At 42.6% G+C, this 16,561-nt stretch overlaps 1 protein-coding gene and 1 long non-coding RNA gene across 2 annotated transcripts; both read right to left on the bottom strand.

Moving 5' to 3' along the window:
• Positions 1 to 662: 662 nt before the first annotated feature.
• On the bottom strand, positions 663 to 3,642 carry LOC141768079 (uncharacterized). Its single transcript, XR_012593989.1, has 3 exons — positions 3,481 to 3,642; positions 2,986 to 3,088; positions 663 to 2,580 (listed from the first exon to the last, which is right to left on the bottom strand). It is a non-coding gene; the product is annotated as an uncharacterized LOC141768079 (long non-coding RNA).
• A 67-nt stretch (positions 3,643 to 3,709) lies between these two features.
• LOC141768399 (uncharacterized) lies at positions 3,710 to 16,009 on the bottom strand. The gene is made up of 17 exons (XM_074636691.1): positions 15,804 to 16,009; positions 14,096 to 15,375; positions 13,870 to 14,009; positions 11,777 to 11,962; positions 11,413 to 11,695; positions 11,189 to 11,316; positions 10,568 to 10,602; positions 10,421 to 10,455; positions 10,056 to 10,224; positions 8,352 to 8,514; positions 8,047 to 8,176; positions 7,930 to 7,964; positions 7,755 to 7,848; positions 7,602 to 7,636; positions 4,661 to 4,733; positions 3,858 to 3,929; positions 3,710 to 3,743 (listed from the first exon to the last, which is right to left on the bottom strand). Exons 1-17 carry the CDS (start codon positions 15,810 to 15,812, stop codon positions 3,710 to 3,712), a joined length of 2,901 nt encoding a protein of 966 aa, XP_074492792.1. The 5' UTR covers positions 15,813 to 16,009.
• Positions 16,010 to 16,561: the final 552 nt, after the last annotated feature.

The raw sequence follows: 16,561 nt of genomic DNA, 5'->3' as shown, positions 1-16,561 counted from the left end.
TTAACCTAACCTGCATGTCTTTGAACTGTGGGAGGAAACCGGAGTACCCGGAGAAAACCCACGCTAACACGGGGAGAACATGCAAACTCCACACAGAAGGGTCCCAAGCCGGTATGCAATTAAAGATAATTATTTTACCTAATATGTTAAAAGATCAGCATTTAAATATGACGTGAGTAAGCAGTTCCATAATCTATAATGATCTTTCACAAAATAATGAGGGTAAATAAAGGTAGAAAAAGATACTCGTGTACAAAAAATAATAATAATACAAACATTTGGAAAAAAACTGACTAAATGTTGAAGGTGGTCTTGAAAACAATGTTAATCAGAGTCTTATAAATACGACGGCGTATTAGGGGCATTGTAGGTTAAAAATAATAATTACAGAGCCGGAGAGGGGGGTGATATTCAGTCGAAAATATGCAAGAAAAAAAACTTGGATATTCTCTCAGATTAAAGTGGCAAATTTACAAGAAAACACTCCCAAATTTGCGAGATTATAAAGTCATAAATTTACAAGAGAATCTTGCAAATTTGTGAGTTTTTTTCTCGTAAATTTGCCTCTTTAATCTCAGAGAATATCCAAGTTTTTTTCTTGTAAATTTTCGACTTTAATCTCGAAAATATTATCCCCTTCTCCGGCTCCTTAATTATTTGTATTATTTGTTTTATACCTACAATGTCCCTAATACGCTGTTGTATATAGATGTGCATACAGTATAAAATTAATTAAAATAGATTACATCACTTGTGGAGTAAAGCTCGCCACACAAAGGTTTTTTTAATTATTGTGGATGACCAAACCTAAAAATCTATTAAAGGACCTGTGTGTAGGATTTAGAGGAATCTGTTAGCAGAAATGGAATATAATATTCATTAGGTGTTTAATCACCTGAAACTAAGAATCGTGTTTTTGTTCGCTTAGAATGAGCCCTTCATATCTACATATGCGGCTCCTCTTCATGGAGTCCTCCGTGTTTCTACAGTAGCTCAGAGAGGACAAACCAAACACTGGCTTGAGAGAGCTTTTCATGTTTTTACATTAGACTGTATATAAGAAGTGGACGTAGTCACCGCGACGTCACCCATTTGTTTGTGGACTACGGTTTTGAAGCCTTGAGTTCTGCATTTTGGTCGTCGCCATATTGTTTTTTCTGCAAACAGAAGTGACGAAACAGGGACAACGCCGTGATAGCGACCTGTCAATCACAAGGTAGCCACGCCCTAATGCATAGGGTTGCTGCTTTATTGTCTAATTGACTCTAATGGGCCTTTCACGTAGAACACGGTGGGTTCACAGTGCGCTGTGCCAAAAGTTCAACCAGTTTGAACATTTGACACAGCGCACTGCAAGCTGTGAGCTCCGCTGCGCTCGTGCTTTGCTCCATCGTTGCACCGTTCAGGCCATTGGAAATAATGGGTTTCAGAGCACAGTGGTGCCGTTGCCGCGTTCTGTGTGAAAGGCACATACAGTAAACGGGACCATAATTTACTAAATGAACATCATGCTGTATTGAAGAAGACTTGAAACTAGCGATTGAGACCATAAACTCATGTTTACAATGTTTACTGAGGTAATAAATCAAGTGAGAAGTAGGCTCATTTTCTCATAGACTTCTATACAACCAGACTTCTTTTTGCAACCAGAGGAGTCGCCCCCTGCTGGCTGTTAGAAAGAATGCAAGTTTAAGGCAATTCAGCATTGGCTTCACTTTTCAGGTTGCCCCTTAGTGTTTACATTAGCTGAGGTAGTAGAACCGTAGTTTCTCTGACACGTTTAGAAAGGGAGGGATGAGCGAAGGGGAATTCAGTTGGTTGCAATCTACAACGTCACCACTAGATGTCACTAAATCCTACAAACTGGTCCTTAAAGTCTTTGTTCATTTAAAAGTTTATCAGCTATATTACTATTCACTCCTTGGATACCAACACTGTAAACTGGTAACAAGTGTACCCTTGAAACCTTTGTGGATTAGTGGTTGATCCTGAGGAACAACCTGATAGAATAAAGACTATTGATTACTGGATGTAAATGATTAGTAAACTGTTTTTCACTGCTTGTGTCTGATGTGTATTTCCTCAGGATGGTGCCTCAACCTGAACAATAACCTGGTCCGATGAAAAATCTACATTTCCCATTGTCCTCCCCTTATTTCCACCACTGTAAATAGATGAAGTGTGTAATTCTGCCCTTCAATAGCCTCCAGGGTGAGTGTGTCTGCAACACCTTGTAGGTCCTTTCCTGGGATCAGCAGTTCATCTCGGTCCAAAGTTCAAAGTCACTCGGAGCCACCAGGCAAACTGTCCCTTTCTGGTTTCAAACCGAGCGCTTCAGTAAAAAAACGCACAAAAGTAGCTGAGATGATGCATCGCTCGTCGACAAAAAAATCCCTTATCTCGTCCTCTTCATCATCATCATCATCATACTGATCCACGAATGCAGTCACCAGGTAAATAAGGTCATAGTGAAGAAGACGAAGTTGCTGTCACAGTAGTAGGTGACGGACACGGGTCACAGTGTGAAGAATAGAAACACAGATAAATCCTGTTTCCTCCGCCTGGCTGCTTTATGTCCTGCTGTTACAAACAGAAAAAAAATCATCATATCAGGATGTGTAACTGAAAATAAAAAACAAAAATGAAAATAAGCAGTGAAAAATATTGTTAGTAAACTGAAACTAAATAAAAAGGGTTACCTTTAAGAACAATTCAAACTAAACTGAGACTGGCTAAAAAAAAAAAAAAAAAAAATTCAAATGAAGGTAAATTAATTTCAGTTTCAGTTTTTTAGCTATGATACTGAAAAAAATCTCTCGTGACATTGAACCACAGAAATTTAACAGACTTGACATTCCAGTAGATGACGCTATGCCGCAGTTGCTTCATATCGGACACTGAAGTAGCGCACTCTGAAAACTAGCTAACACTAAACTAAAATGAAAATTCAAAACTATTCTAACTGTGGTGCAGAGTCGTCCTTACCTTGTTTTAATTACTCCACATTCAAGCATACAGGTCAGGAGGAGGTAAAATGAGCATATCAGTTGGATCCAAATCCGCCTCCTGTGTTACACTAGCTTCAGGCCTGCAGAAAAAAACAAAACATTTTGTTTGAGAATAACTCCAAACCTTCCTCCTACCACCTCCCAGTATGTAGGTGCTGCCATGTTGGTTACTCTGTGCCAGCAGAGACAAAAGAGGGTGACCTCCTTCTGTCCCTGAATATGACACTATTTATAAACGTGAAAAGCACATTACATGGAAATCAACTCATTCTCCTACCAGGTCACACAGCCAACCTAACTTCCTGGTAGACGTAAAACACTCTCTGTTTTCATGCTCAGCAGCCCATTCCAGGATAAAACACGGAAACTTGTCTGTCTACAGGTTGCACAACATGCTCTGCATTTTCCTTTGTCTGTGTGTGTGTGTGTGTGTGTGTGTGTGTGTGTGTGTGTTTGTTATAACTTTACTCACAAGGGAGCTGCTTCCTCCTCCACAAGCACAGGACCTGACACGTGAACAGAGGATTTTAGTATTAAGTTTCAAATATCAAGTTATCGAAAATATCAAATGTCAAATATTAAGAATTCACAAAAGACTTCAGAAAATTAAATGATGGTGTTGCACACCATTATATTAGACATATGTTGTGTATTTCCATAGAAGATTTTTATATAGTTTTTCTATATTTTAGGAGCAGGCATCACTTACTTGTCTCAGATTCAGGTTCAGAGCTGCTGTAAAAAAGAAGGAAAAGCAACAATTAAAACCCCATTTGAGTGTGTGTGTGTGTGTGTGTGTGTGTGTGAGTGTGTGTACAGCAGGTGCACAGGTGTGTGCATGCGGCCTACCTGGCAGCTGGCTCCACACGTTGTGGTGAATGGAAAAATGTGGCCAACTTCTGAAGTGCTTCATGTCTTGCTCTGATAAAAAGACAAATACACATGTAGAGTACTGTATATCCACACTAAAAACGTTTTAACGGCACTAATTTCTTTAATGCATTAACGCAACTTGAAATAACGCTCCAAACTAACGCTAAATTTTGGCGAGGAAAAACTGGCATGACCATTTCTAAAGAGGTACTTTGACCTCTGACCTCCAGATATGTGAATGAAAATGGGTTCTATGAGTCTCCCCTTTACAGACATGCCCACTTTATGATAATCACATGCAGTTTAGGGCAAGTCATAGTCAAGTCAGCACCCTGACACACTGACAGCTGTTGTTGCCTGCTGGGCTGCAGTTTGACATGTTATGATTTGAGCATATTTGTTATGCTAAATGCAGTACCTGTGAGGGTTTCTGGACAATATCTGTCATTGTTTTGTGTTGTTAATTGATTTCCAATAATAAATATATACATACATTTGCATAAAGCAGCATATTTGTCCACTCCCATGCTGATAAGAGGATTAAATACTTGACAAATCTCCCTTTAAGGTACATTTTGAACAGATAAAAAATGTGTGATTAATTTGCGATTAATCACAATTAAATATTTCAATCGATTGACAACCCTAATATACATACATATATATATATATATATATATATATATATGTGTGAGTGTGTGAGTGTGTGTGTGCGTGTGTGCGTGTGTGTGTGTGTGTGTATGTGTGTGTATTTGTAAGAGAGAAACCGGTGAACTCACTCGACATGGGAGCCGCCATCTGAGTTGATGTCACTTCGACTGTGCTGGTGGTTTATGCTAATGTCTTTATTTCCTAGGAAAACAAATAAACAAGGCAGATCCATTTAATTCAACTTTCATACAACAAAAACACACACCTACTGCATTAATTAGACTATAATCACACAGGTATTGTTACCGGAGTAACCAAACCTTGGACTCCATTATGCTCTCTTAATAGTTAACATCTTCCTGTTAACAGAAACAACCTGCTCATCTAGTGAGTCAGTATTTAAAGTATGCAACAGGGCTGAGAGGTCTGCTGGTCTTTAAATGATGTTTACTGGAACTGGAAAGTCTCATGATATCAGGAGCTTTGAACATGATTGCGATGCCACTGGAAAAAAAATCATCCAGTTTGCCAGTTAGGGGTGTTCAAAGTTTAATCTGTTTCTTTTGTAGCCGTATTATCAGTTAGCAGTTCCTGTCTGTAATGTACTCATGGAAGCACAGACAGCTGTCAGTGGATCACTCTGACACTGAAGAGAACGTAAAAACGTGATGATTCTCAGGTAAGATCTGGGTTTATACGGAGCGTCTTTTGTCTACGGTTTTCAAGCAGATATATGGATGTTTATTTGGGCATTTTCGGATGTTTATAATGGACAGCGGAGAGCAAGTCACACTGAATCTGGGTTTAAAAAGAACATCATTTCCTCCATGAGCTGCGTGTCACAAGTCGCTGCTCCAACTGCTGACGGTGTTGATAGACGGGGTCAAATCAGCCGTAAAAACAACTAACTTCCTGTTTTCTTTAGAATGCCGGCATGTACCTGTTCCTTTCACCTTCCCACCTCATTCCTCTCCCTCGCTGAAAACCCCTGAGTTAGTCCTGCGGGAGAGCGAGCTCAGAGGAAAAGCTCAGTCCGATACTTCTGTGCTTTTACAGAAAACAACGTGTGAAACATTTATCCTAAAATAATGTTTATTCTTTATCCCTTTAAAAACATTATGTAGCCTGGCGCATCATTTTTCCTGTTCTGACCTTCACATAGAAGATTTGGTGTTAATAATAATCCCAATGTGTTGTTATTAAAGCATAAATGTGTCACTGAAAATGCTATTGACTCACAGGCCCAGAACCATAGATGGTGAAACATTTATACTGTCTATGAATATGAGCCTTTAAAGCTGCAGTCAGTAACTTTGAGCAAATATGATAAAAAGTTTTTTTTTTTAAAAACTGTCACCATATCCTGACAGTAGTGCACGAGACAGATAATCTGCATTTGCAAGATTTCACCGTGCCCGAAGAAAAACAACCAATCAGAGCCGAGCAGTCTCTACAGCAGCGGCCAATCACTGCTCGCAAACTCTCATACTCCGATGAAACTGTGAAACGAGGCAGCGCTGATCAAATATGAATCAATATTCTGTTACAGAAACATTATATACTGTATATCTGTCTATTAATATCTATTATAGAAACATCTTGTAGTGTACTATTTGGTTGTAAAATGAGAACGTTTGTGACCCGGCAGCCATGTTGAGATCAGTTGAGGAAATACCAAGCACAGCAAACTTTCTCATTTTACAGCTAAGAGACCATCTGAAGATAAACGCTGGTAAACAACCATCAACTTATCTGACATATAGAATCAAGATGTTTATACAGTAGTAACGCTTCTCTGTTGTATCTGCACACCTCCATCAAGATAACACACAGAGGAGATACAACAGGACAAATACAACACATGTGTCACACTGACTATGTTTGCATTGCACACGAATATTCCACTATTATTGCGAATATGACAATAATCAGAATTTGATACGGGTCATGTAAACAGCATATTCTGAATTAGGGCCTTATTCTGAATGGAGAATTGTCCGATTAAGACAAGTGTGATATGCTGATATTATTCAAGTCGTAACTGAATAATAGTTGCCTGTAAACTTGCCCGTTTACGTCCAGCTCTGTGCGTCGTACACAAATCAAACTAGCCGACAGTTTGCAGAGATGCATGCCCAAAAGAAAAGCCCACATTTCCGGTCGGAAGGAGAAACACACCTACTTTTAAATATCATGAAAAGACTTTGATATCAACAGGTTTTTGGATATGTGCAAATATCGCAACGCTGACCTTTTCAAGACGGTGGTTGAATGAATGAAAGAGGGAGGCTGTTTTCGCACGGTCGAACAAGTCTGCCACCGGTAACATTAAAGGGGACCTTTTATGCATTTGTGCTTTCCCCCCCTCCTTTAGTGTGTTATATAGTTTTTCATGCATGTAAAAGGTCTGCAAAGTTGAAAAGCCCAAGTCCAGGCCAAAGGGAAGAAACACTGCTCCTGAACTGCCTGAAACGCCTCGCCGCTTGAATTCCTGCCTCTTATTCCGTAACGTGGTGATGTTACCAAGTAACAAATTTGCATAATACCTGCCTCGCGGCGCGTTTGGCACGCCCTCAAACAAAGCTAGTGAGAGCGGAGCTGAAACGGAGTCCGAAGAGTTTGGTTCGGTTGACCAATCAGAGCAGAGAGGGCTTTTCAGGAGGGGGCGGAGCATCAGCTCAATCAGAGTGTTTCACACAGAGGGTGAAAAGAGGTGCTGCAGCACAACCGGTACGAGAAAAGTAAAGCGTTTTTTTAACATTAAAACATGCAAACACCTAAGTATGCTCCTAAAAATAAGCATAATAGGTCTTCTTTAATCGGAGTATACACGTGGAACATTCATTTTCATTAGCCATGTAAACAGCTTAGTAGGAATATTGTCTTTTTCAGAATAAGGGCAAAAGCTGAAGTATTTTGTGCATGTCAATGCAGTCCCTGTGTGGTGTATAACTTAGTGTCACAAGCAGTCACACTCTGTTTAATATTTGCTTTTTCTCACCTAATTGTTAAGCATTAACAGACTATCAGTAGAATTTGCTGAAGAAAGTGTGTTTTGGAGTTTCTTACCCATGTCTGGCATTGAGAACGCCCTGCTGTGGTTGCTGCAGAGGAGAAGACGTTGACAAGCATCAGAGATCACTGTCGATGCTACAGATAGGTCTCTATCTTGATATAAATGAACATTTGAGCCGCGTAGATTCAGGCTAACGTGGAACTTACATTGGAGGCAGAGTGAGGGAGTAGTCTACGGTGTCGGGGGGAGGAGAGAACGGTTCCTCATCGTCAGCGGTCCACTCCTCGCTGTCATCTGTGACTGAAACATGGCAACATTAAACCGATGCAGGACAAGTTCAACATACGCTGTTATCATGAAGAAGAACAGGAAGATACTTACAACTTTCTCCTTGGTTCGGATAGTGGTTTGAGGGCCTGAGGAAAAAGAGATGAAAACAGCTCTAAATCATCCTGAATAATGAGCGAGGATGGTTTGTCATCATCTGTGCATGCATACCCGCCGTCCGTGTGGGTGTCCTCCTCCGGAACATTGGTTTTGCTGATCTGGCGAGTGATGCCGGCCTGCTTTCCCAGCTTCAGCATCTCCTCGATGTCCAGCTTCACGTGATCCACTGCGATGTACCCATCTGGAAAAAAGGATCCACGATCAACGACTACATCAAGTTACTTTTCCCAATAAGTTTTCTTTGCAAACATTTCTCTGACCAGTGTGGCTCAGAGTTTACAGTTGACTGTGTATAAGGGAGGTGCAACAACTAATACATCTCTTTCTTCATGCCTTCATCCTTTTGCCCAACTCACAGTTGTTGTTGCTGCTGTCCCTGGCCAGCCACTTCCCTTTGGGACAGTTGGTTGTTCGGATGATGCTGACGATGTCGCCGCTGGTGACGGGCAGGTCGTTCTTGCGTCCCTTGGTCGTCACGGTTACTTGTGCCTGGTACATGGCGTCCTCCTGACCTGTGACCTAACAAACAGAGTGGCAGGTTAACAACCACACATTCACATATGCACAAAGATAGCGCTCACTTAGTATAGACTACTTGAATATGACATAAAGCTTTTACCAGACCTTTTTTAGGGCAAATGTTTTGACATGTCAAAGCAGGAAAAGCTAAGGTGTAATTAATAACGCTAACGATGGCTACTTTCCACTCAGGGGGAGGAGGAGCTGTCTCATTGGAAGAGCTCACTGGGACCCTTAAAGGGACAGTGTGCAGGATTTAGATTGCAACCAACTGAGTACCTCTTCGCTCACTCCTCCCTTTCCAAGACTGCGGTAACGTGAGCCGCCGAGTGCAAAACCATGGTAATGCCGTTCGCCTCACTCAGAGGCCATCCTTACCATGATAACACTACTCTAGGAGCAACAGCTGGTGGTACCACAGTTTTTCACTCTGCGGCTCACGTTACCGTAGTTTCATAAATGTGTCGGAGAACTACGGTGGCCTTGAAGATAGATATGAAGGACTCATTCTAAGGTAACGAAAACACAATGATTCTAAGCGTAGGAGCGATTAATTTTCTTTTCTTTTGTTTATGAATTAGGTAACAGTGTGGGCACCCATGGTTATATAGGTAGATAGGCAGGTAGGAGCAGCATGCACCTGGGTGGGCTTATGTTTTTTTCACCAGAACCAGAGAGGCAGCGACATCCATGTTTTCTTTGTGCTTCGTTTGCTTGTTTGCTTTTGGTTAAATAAATCATCAGGAACATTTTGCATGGACAATGGACTCTTTTACCTGCGTAAACCACATACCCATGCTTTGATTCAAGTTTGATTTAGATTTTTCCGATGAATGAGCCACTACACTTTTTATACAGTAATGGAAACACAGTTATGAATATTATATCCCATTTCTGCTAATAGATCCCCCGAAATGTTACACACTGGCCCTTTAATGGAAGTGAGCCATCGTGTGCTTTCACAATATACTGATAGTGTTTAAACCTGTAATAATTGCTTTTTTTGTTGAATATTTGCTCTCATTTTGGTCTCCACCAACTCCTGAGGGAAATATCTGTCTCTTTAGCTGCTAAATGCTCCACTATGTTCACCAGCTAGTCGCCAACGTGTCTGTCTGTAGTTTGGTGCTGGATAGGTAGTGTACATGGGCTTGTTTTGCTGAAAACAGCTGCATGCTGCGGCCAAAAACAACTCTGAGAGTGAACCAGGACCTTAAAGTTGCAGTTAAAGTTAAAGCTGCAAGAATGAGTTGGATGATCATTGTTTCTGGTTTCACGTTTTTGAACATAAGCAGCAGTGGATCCTGGAGAACGTTGTGTTCTTTAGTGTTAATATGGTGATAGTATATCACAGAAGAGTCTGTCAGAAAAACATTGACACCGTGTTAACACAGATTCCTCTTGAGGCTGCACACGTTGCTCAGCTCAGCTCTTCCAGCGGGAGGAATGAATCCCGACAGGTTTGTATGCCAAGGCATATACACCACCCTACCCCCCCGCCGCTCGCTCGCTCACCTTCCGTCAAAATAACACCAACTCACTTTGAATTTCTTCTTCATCTCATTCTCCCTCTTCTCCCTCTCTTTCTGCTCTTTCTTCTCCCTCTCTTGTCTCTCCTTCAACTCCTTCTTCTCCTTCTCTAGACGCTGCTTCTCTCTCTTCTTCAGCTCTTTCTCATCCGGCCCTTCTGCGGCGGCTTTCTTGTCGATCCTGCGGAGGAGAGGATGAGATGAGATGAGGGATACATATCGTGGTGTTTTGAAAAGGGACTCCTCGCTGCATGTTTAAACGGCAGAGGAGATTACGAGGGGAAACAAAGGCAGAGCAAACTCTCTCATCGCCGACGGCGTCCGGGGGATAACCCAGATGAAAAGAAAACTGGGTCAGAAAAATAATAAAGACTTACCTGCCGAACCTGCCCGTCTTGACTTTCTCTTCATTCTGTAAACAACCGACACAGAGATAAGGCTTGATTCACTTTACTCTAAATCAGTAGAATCTATGAAGGAAACACATGAGGAAAAATAATTTTTTAATTTGATAAGTGACTCACAGTGACTTCCGGTTGTGCCTCAGCAGCGTATGGATCTGTAATAAACACAGTTATGTAAAAGAGATGCAAAACACAACAGATGTTCACAACATGTGGAAACTTGTCAGATTTATTACAATCCTCAAGAATCACACTAGAAAACAGTGTTTATTTATGGCGGTTGGTATTGTGGTGTAGAGTATTAATGCAAAATATGAATCAGCTAATACATTATGATATATTATAGGTTAAAGGTACTATGTGTAACAATTTACATGTATTAATTGCTTTGTATTGCCAATGTGTGAACAGATTGTAAAGTTACTTAAAAACTGAGATCTTCCCCAACTTTCTCGGTTGCTTTTAACAGCCTGTGGACTGATTTCTATGTGAAGCTATTTGGTGTCATGGAGATTGTACATTACAGATAGTAACGGTGATATGTGATCGTAATGTAATGGCACGTCATTATTTTGGCTGAGGATGAACGCATGCGCCTACGGAGTACGAGCACGTACACAAGCAACAGGATGCTGACTGCAGTTCACTTAACGGCCACCGATGTCGTTAATAAGGATTTTGACAGTGATATGACTGATGTGATTATATGTGGTGTTCAGGAAGTCTAATGTGTTAACTTACTCTTTGGTGGTCCTTTGCGTTTCTTGCCAACGTCAGTCTTTCCTTTCTTTTTGCCTGCCGACGCGCCGACATCCTCGTAGAGGTTATCTGTGCTCTCGTAGTCACCGTTGGCGACATCAGCTTGGAGCCTGGGTGAGGTCGAGGGGATGAATCAAAACCTCAAGATCTCCTCAAGAGAAGAACGAGTATTTGGAAGCAGAGCGAGAGAGCAGGGTTTATCTTACCGTGGCAGCTGTGGAGATCCCTCAGAGACCGGTAGGGAGGTCTCTGGTAGTAGATTATGTTGGTACTGAGCCCCAAACACTGGTTCTGCGTGGACCTCCGCTCCTGGAGGAGTCATCCCGTTACCGAAAAACTCTGGCAGGTTCTGTCCGTATGGAGAATCTGGACCTTCGTAGTCCCCATTCCCCCAGTCTGACACCTGCAGCCCTGGAGAATCAACATCTGTGACCACATCGTCAAACTCTGGGACATCAGTCTCTGTGAATCCAGGAGTAGAAGGGATCTCTGTAGATGAGAGAATATGAAAACAGAATTAGGAGGGCTGTTTGAGTTTGGTTCACAAAGTGTAACAATGGTGAGCCCCACCGTTATCTTCCACAGGAGTCAGAGGGATGAATCCAGTCAGGTTGACGGAGCGAGGCCTTTCTGGTTTCACTGGAGGAAGACCCAGAGACGGAGGGACTGGGAGGGCCTTCTTGGGTGGAACAGGTGGAAGCACCAATCGCTCAGGGATAGCGTCGGTGATACCGTCCAACACTGGAGAGACTTGTCCTGCAAACAAGTAAATCATGTTAATGCATGAGGTTATCATGACTGGAAACTTAATGAACATTTTAGCAGCAACATTTGCATTTGAACACAATGCAGTAAAAACAGTTGTGCTGAAACACCTGAAGCAAGTTTCCAAACACACAGAGAGAGAGAGAGAGACAGAGAGAGAGAGAGAGAGTGAGAGAGTGAGAGAAGGCGAGAGCGAGCTGAGTGGAAGAATTTGATTTGTGAGGAGGCCAAACCAGTCAAACACTCAGGAGGTTGTTGTTATGTAACTCTGCAGAGCAAAGCAGAGATAATGCAATTACAAGTGAAAAACCGCAACAGCTTAATGAAGAAGCGTACAGCAGACCTCACTTAAAAACATTGTATTAGTTAGTTCGCTTTTAAAGACACTTCTTTTAATTTTAATTTAGTATTTGTGAAGCACTATAATTAAATTCACTACGAGGAACTTTCATTTGGTTTTGGCGGTCCCTGTGGTCGTGTTCCCATGAGCACCAGAGTCCCTTTAGAAAACCTCTCATTTTACTAAAAGGGCATTCCCAGGGTGTCAAACACAGACGCTTTTCACTGTTCGTGTCCTGCGCGTTACCTTTCACTTTCATGTTACAATCAGCTGTTCGTTCGTGTCCCGTGTTCACAACGTCAAGTCACATTTTCACCGTATAAACGTAGTCGTTTTATGCCCAACCATGTTTTTTTCTTCCTAAACCTAACTAAGTGGTTTTGTTGCCTAATCCTAAGCAAGTGTTTGTTTAATTCACAACATTAAGCATGCGTTTACTGCAACTGAAAAGTGACGCAGAGGGGTCTGACAAAGCGCCAGTGTGTGACGAGTTGGGATGAGAACGTGTTGAACTCCGACTGCAGGTCGAAGGTGGCAGTGAAAGGTTCCTCATAGCAACTTTAAATTACACTTTTCTTCCTTACAATGCAAAATATATCTGTTCCAACTTGTATTCAGACTGAAACTCCTTAAAATGTTGTCACTTTATATTGCACAATATCTTTCTTTTTTTTTGCATTTGAATCATTGCATTTTATTGTTTCCTTGAGAAGAATTACTCCAACAACCTAAACCATAACAGATAAAGTAGGCTAATATGTGCATATAATAACAGATATTAACTGTAAATTAAAAAACTAAATATTCAAAAACAAGGGAGGAGAAAAAATTATAATAATAATTTAAGAAAAAATAAATAATAATATATATATATATATAATACATTAAAAATTAAAACATAAATAAAATAAACAATAAAGAATTAAAATAATAGGGCAATAATCTGGACTCTTAAATAATCACCTTGAATTGTCTATATGCTTTTCCACTGAGAGTAAATATGCGAGTGTATTACTTCCCTGTGATAAGTGACAACAGACTTAATGAAAAGGCAAACAGCACGAGTTTGTTTCAAAATGATACGTGTGTGAACGCCGACATGCACAATTAATAAGCTGTGTGTAAACGAAGCCGCTGTCAACACACCGTCACTTTAACAGACATTAAAGTGTTTGTCAGTGCAGCTCTATGTCATAATGATGGACTGCGCTGCTGTCGCTGCTCCTCCTCTCTATCATAGCTGACATACCTGAGCAGCTCTGCCCTGCCTGCTGCTCGCTTGTTTCTGGCACAACGGAGGAATGTCGGGGCTGTTCTCGTTGTGTGAGTGTCTTTAAAGCTGCTTCTCCAAAACCAACACCTGTGCTGTGGTATAAACCACACTATACACACACTAGACTATCTGTGTAGCTGAAACCCTTCTACTACTAGCTGCACAGTACGTACCGGATGTCCTGATGATGTGTGCTTGATGTTCAGGTCAACAGTAACAGAAAAGTCCGCAAGAAAACAAGAAGCAAAGACGAGAAGAACTCTACAGTCATGAGTCCAGACTTACTGTGGTCAAGGCCGTTAACTGGTTTTGGTGGGTTCCCCTGGTAATCAATGGGTGGGAAATCCAGATTTGAGCCGGTGGGACTCGGGGGAAGATCTTCCGAAGGTGTGGTCATGGAGAGGGGTCTGGGGCTTGTCGGATTGCTGAAACCAGAGGATATAAGATCATCACTTAAACTTTAACAATGCTGGTAAAGAACTGTGTTTCTGTAATGATGAAAGTTGTTTACCTGTTCTTCCTGCGTGCCTTCGCCAGAGCATCGAAGATCCTCTGGTCACACTTTTTCGCCGGGCTCATGTCCGCCGCTCTGGAGAGGGCCGAGAGGGCCGAGATCGAGCGCTCGGCTTTGGGGGACGGTGGACCGGATGCGGGGTCTGTTGCTGGTGGAGTAGGAGGCGTCTCCACCTCAGCCTCTATGGCAACCGGAGCTACGACCTCAGGAGGTGATGGAGGCGATGGAGGTGATGGAGGTGATGGAGGCGATAGAGCGAGAGCGGAGACCACCAACGTAGGAGGACGACGAGAGATGGCACGACTGGGTGGAGGGGTCGGGGCGGCACTGGGTGGACCTTGAATGGAATCATCTGGGCTGGCGGGCCTGGAAACGTGCAGAGCGGGAGTTTCTATCTCAGGTGTAGTTTCGCTCTCCGGGGTTGTCACTGTAGGAGTTGGGATGTCGGGAATGAAGGCGGGAGGTGGTGCGAAGTTGGGAGAGGCAGGGATAGTGGAGGGGGAGGGGATTTCCACTTGAGCAGCACTTGAGTCAGCTATGATGGTGGGAATGTTTGGTAGAAGCGCCTTTGGTGCGGCGAATTGGGGCGCTGGTGGCACGTCACCAAACTCAGACGGTGCTGGGATGACTGGAGCTGGGATAAGTGAAGCTGGGATAAGTGGAGCTGGGATAACTGGAGCTGGGATAACTGGAGTTGGTATAAGTGGAGCTAGTCCAGGGACGTCTACGCTGGGGGTGTCCAGGATGGCATCTGCTGGGACTTCTGCTGAAAATGTTTTAGATGTCCTCCTGAAACCCAGGAAGCCCTTCTTCTTTGGTGCGATGACTTTAGGTGGAGCTGGGGCTGCCACAAGCTCTGCAGTTCTCTCCTTCGGTGCCAGGAGAAGCAGCGGGAGCAGCGGGAGCTTCTTCTTCGGCTTCTGATCCTCCGAATCGTCCCCTTTTGTTGTCTTGTCTTTAGTTTTTTTCAGCTTTACTTCACTCTTATCTTTCCCCTTGGTGTTCACCTGGATGAGAGGCATTTTGATCTCCTTCTTCCCTTCCTTGAAGATCACTCTGGGGGCGCCCGCCGTCCTCCCCTCCACGCTGTGGTTGATGGAGGTGAGCAGGGAGGGGCGTGCTCCTGCAGGGAGGTAGGCAGCGGAGCTCGTGGGAAGAGGGACCAGCTTGGGTTTGTCTGGGACAGCAGGTTTGATGGTTGGAGGTTTGGGCTGCTTCAGGAGGTTTTCATCCAGCTGGAACTTGGCTCTCAGGGCCTTGAAGTCCCACGCGTCCTCCTGGTGAAAGCACAATGCAACAGGCTGAGGTACAAATACAGAAATAAAACCCACACCTGATGTCTGAGATCACAAAAACATGTGTCACTTGGCATAAAAGGTGGTGATAGCGATATGAAGAATGTAAGTTTTACAGCACAATGCTGGTTTTGTTTATAACCATTTGCATATCTATCAGTCTCTCTGGGAGGAACCTGATCTGGAGTGATCCGCCTAAACCAGGAGGGTTTCAACGCATAATAAATGTAGTTGCAGGACAATTAGTCTAATCACAGCTTACTAAACATTCAGCTGATGTCATTATTACAGGAAGCAGACTGTTAACACAATATAAAACATCACAAGAAGTGTGGATAGTTTGGTTATGATGTCATAAATCATGGTTGAACTTTGCGGAAGGATTAGAGGAGATTATAAGACAAACATACCTGATCCATTGTGTTTAAATATCCACCAAAACGACAAAAATCCTTCTAAGTAAAGTCAGTTAACTCCAGAGAGTCTCTTCATCAGCTTCTCATCATGTGTCCGATGGAAATAGAAACCAGAAAGTAAAACTTTGATCGACACAGTGCGTGTTTCTCCTCCGAGCTGATCGAGACCAGTGTGTGTCCCATGCGCACAGGTGGTTCCAGTGGAGGAATGAGGTTCAGTAGGAAAACTCAGGCTCCTCTTTAAAAACAGTCCATCCAGTTAAACGGGTCTGAGCATTTAACTCAGCTCAACATCCCTCGCAGGAATGCTGCCCGGCTGGCACCCAGGTGAGTCAGTCTCACTGAAACCTGAGTTGTTTTTCATGAAACTCTTCAATTTACACTCTGACTTTGTTTCAAATCATGCATCTTTAAAATCAAATCAGTGTGTGTTAGTAGTTGTGATAATAACATGTAGGTAATTAACATATAATTAGATGCTGGTGTGTGTTGTCTGAGTGTTGGAGGTAAACATGGAGGAAAAGGAAACCAAAAAGAGGTCGGTCAACATTCCAGGTTGGTCACACAAAAGTATTTCAGCAGGCATTTGTAATATGACATAAAACAGTTACAGGCACACAGTCCAGTTTTAAAGGACATTACAGAAAGGTGTGTCACAGAGTTTAGACCTCATATACAGAAACAGTTGCTCCTCATTGTACATGACTTACAGGCCTCTGTTCACCTGATTATTAAAGTGTCAGTAGGCAGTA

This window comes from Sebastes fasciatus, chromosome 5 (genome assembly GCF_043250625.1).
Source record: "Sebastes fasciatus isolate fSebFas1 chromosome 5, fSebFas1.pri, whole genome shotgun sequence".
NCBI lineage: Eukaryota > Metazoa > Chordata > Actinopteri > Perciformes > Sebastidae > Sebastes > Sebastes fasciatus.
Note: the sequence above shows the minus strand (reverse complement) of the source record. Positions and strands in the feature narration are given on the sequence as shown.

Coding starts and splice junctions, on each gene's coding strand:
- LOC141768399 (XM_074636691.1), bottom strand. Junction 8,515..10,055: donor AGATGAAGAAGAAATTCAAA/GTGAGTTGGTGT, acceptor TCTGTTTGTTAG/GTCACAGGTCAGGAGGACGC. Junction 4,734..7,601: donor GTTCTCAATGCCAGACATGG/GTAAGAAACTCC, acceptor TTGTTTTCCTAG/GAAATAAAGACATTAGCATA.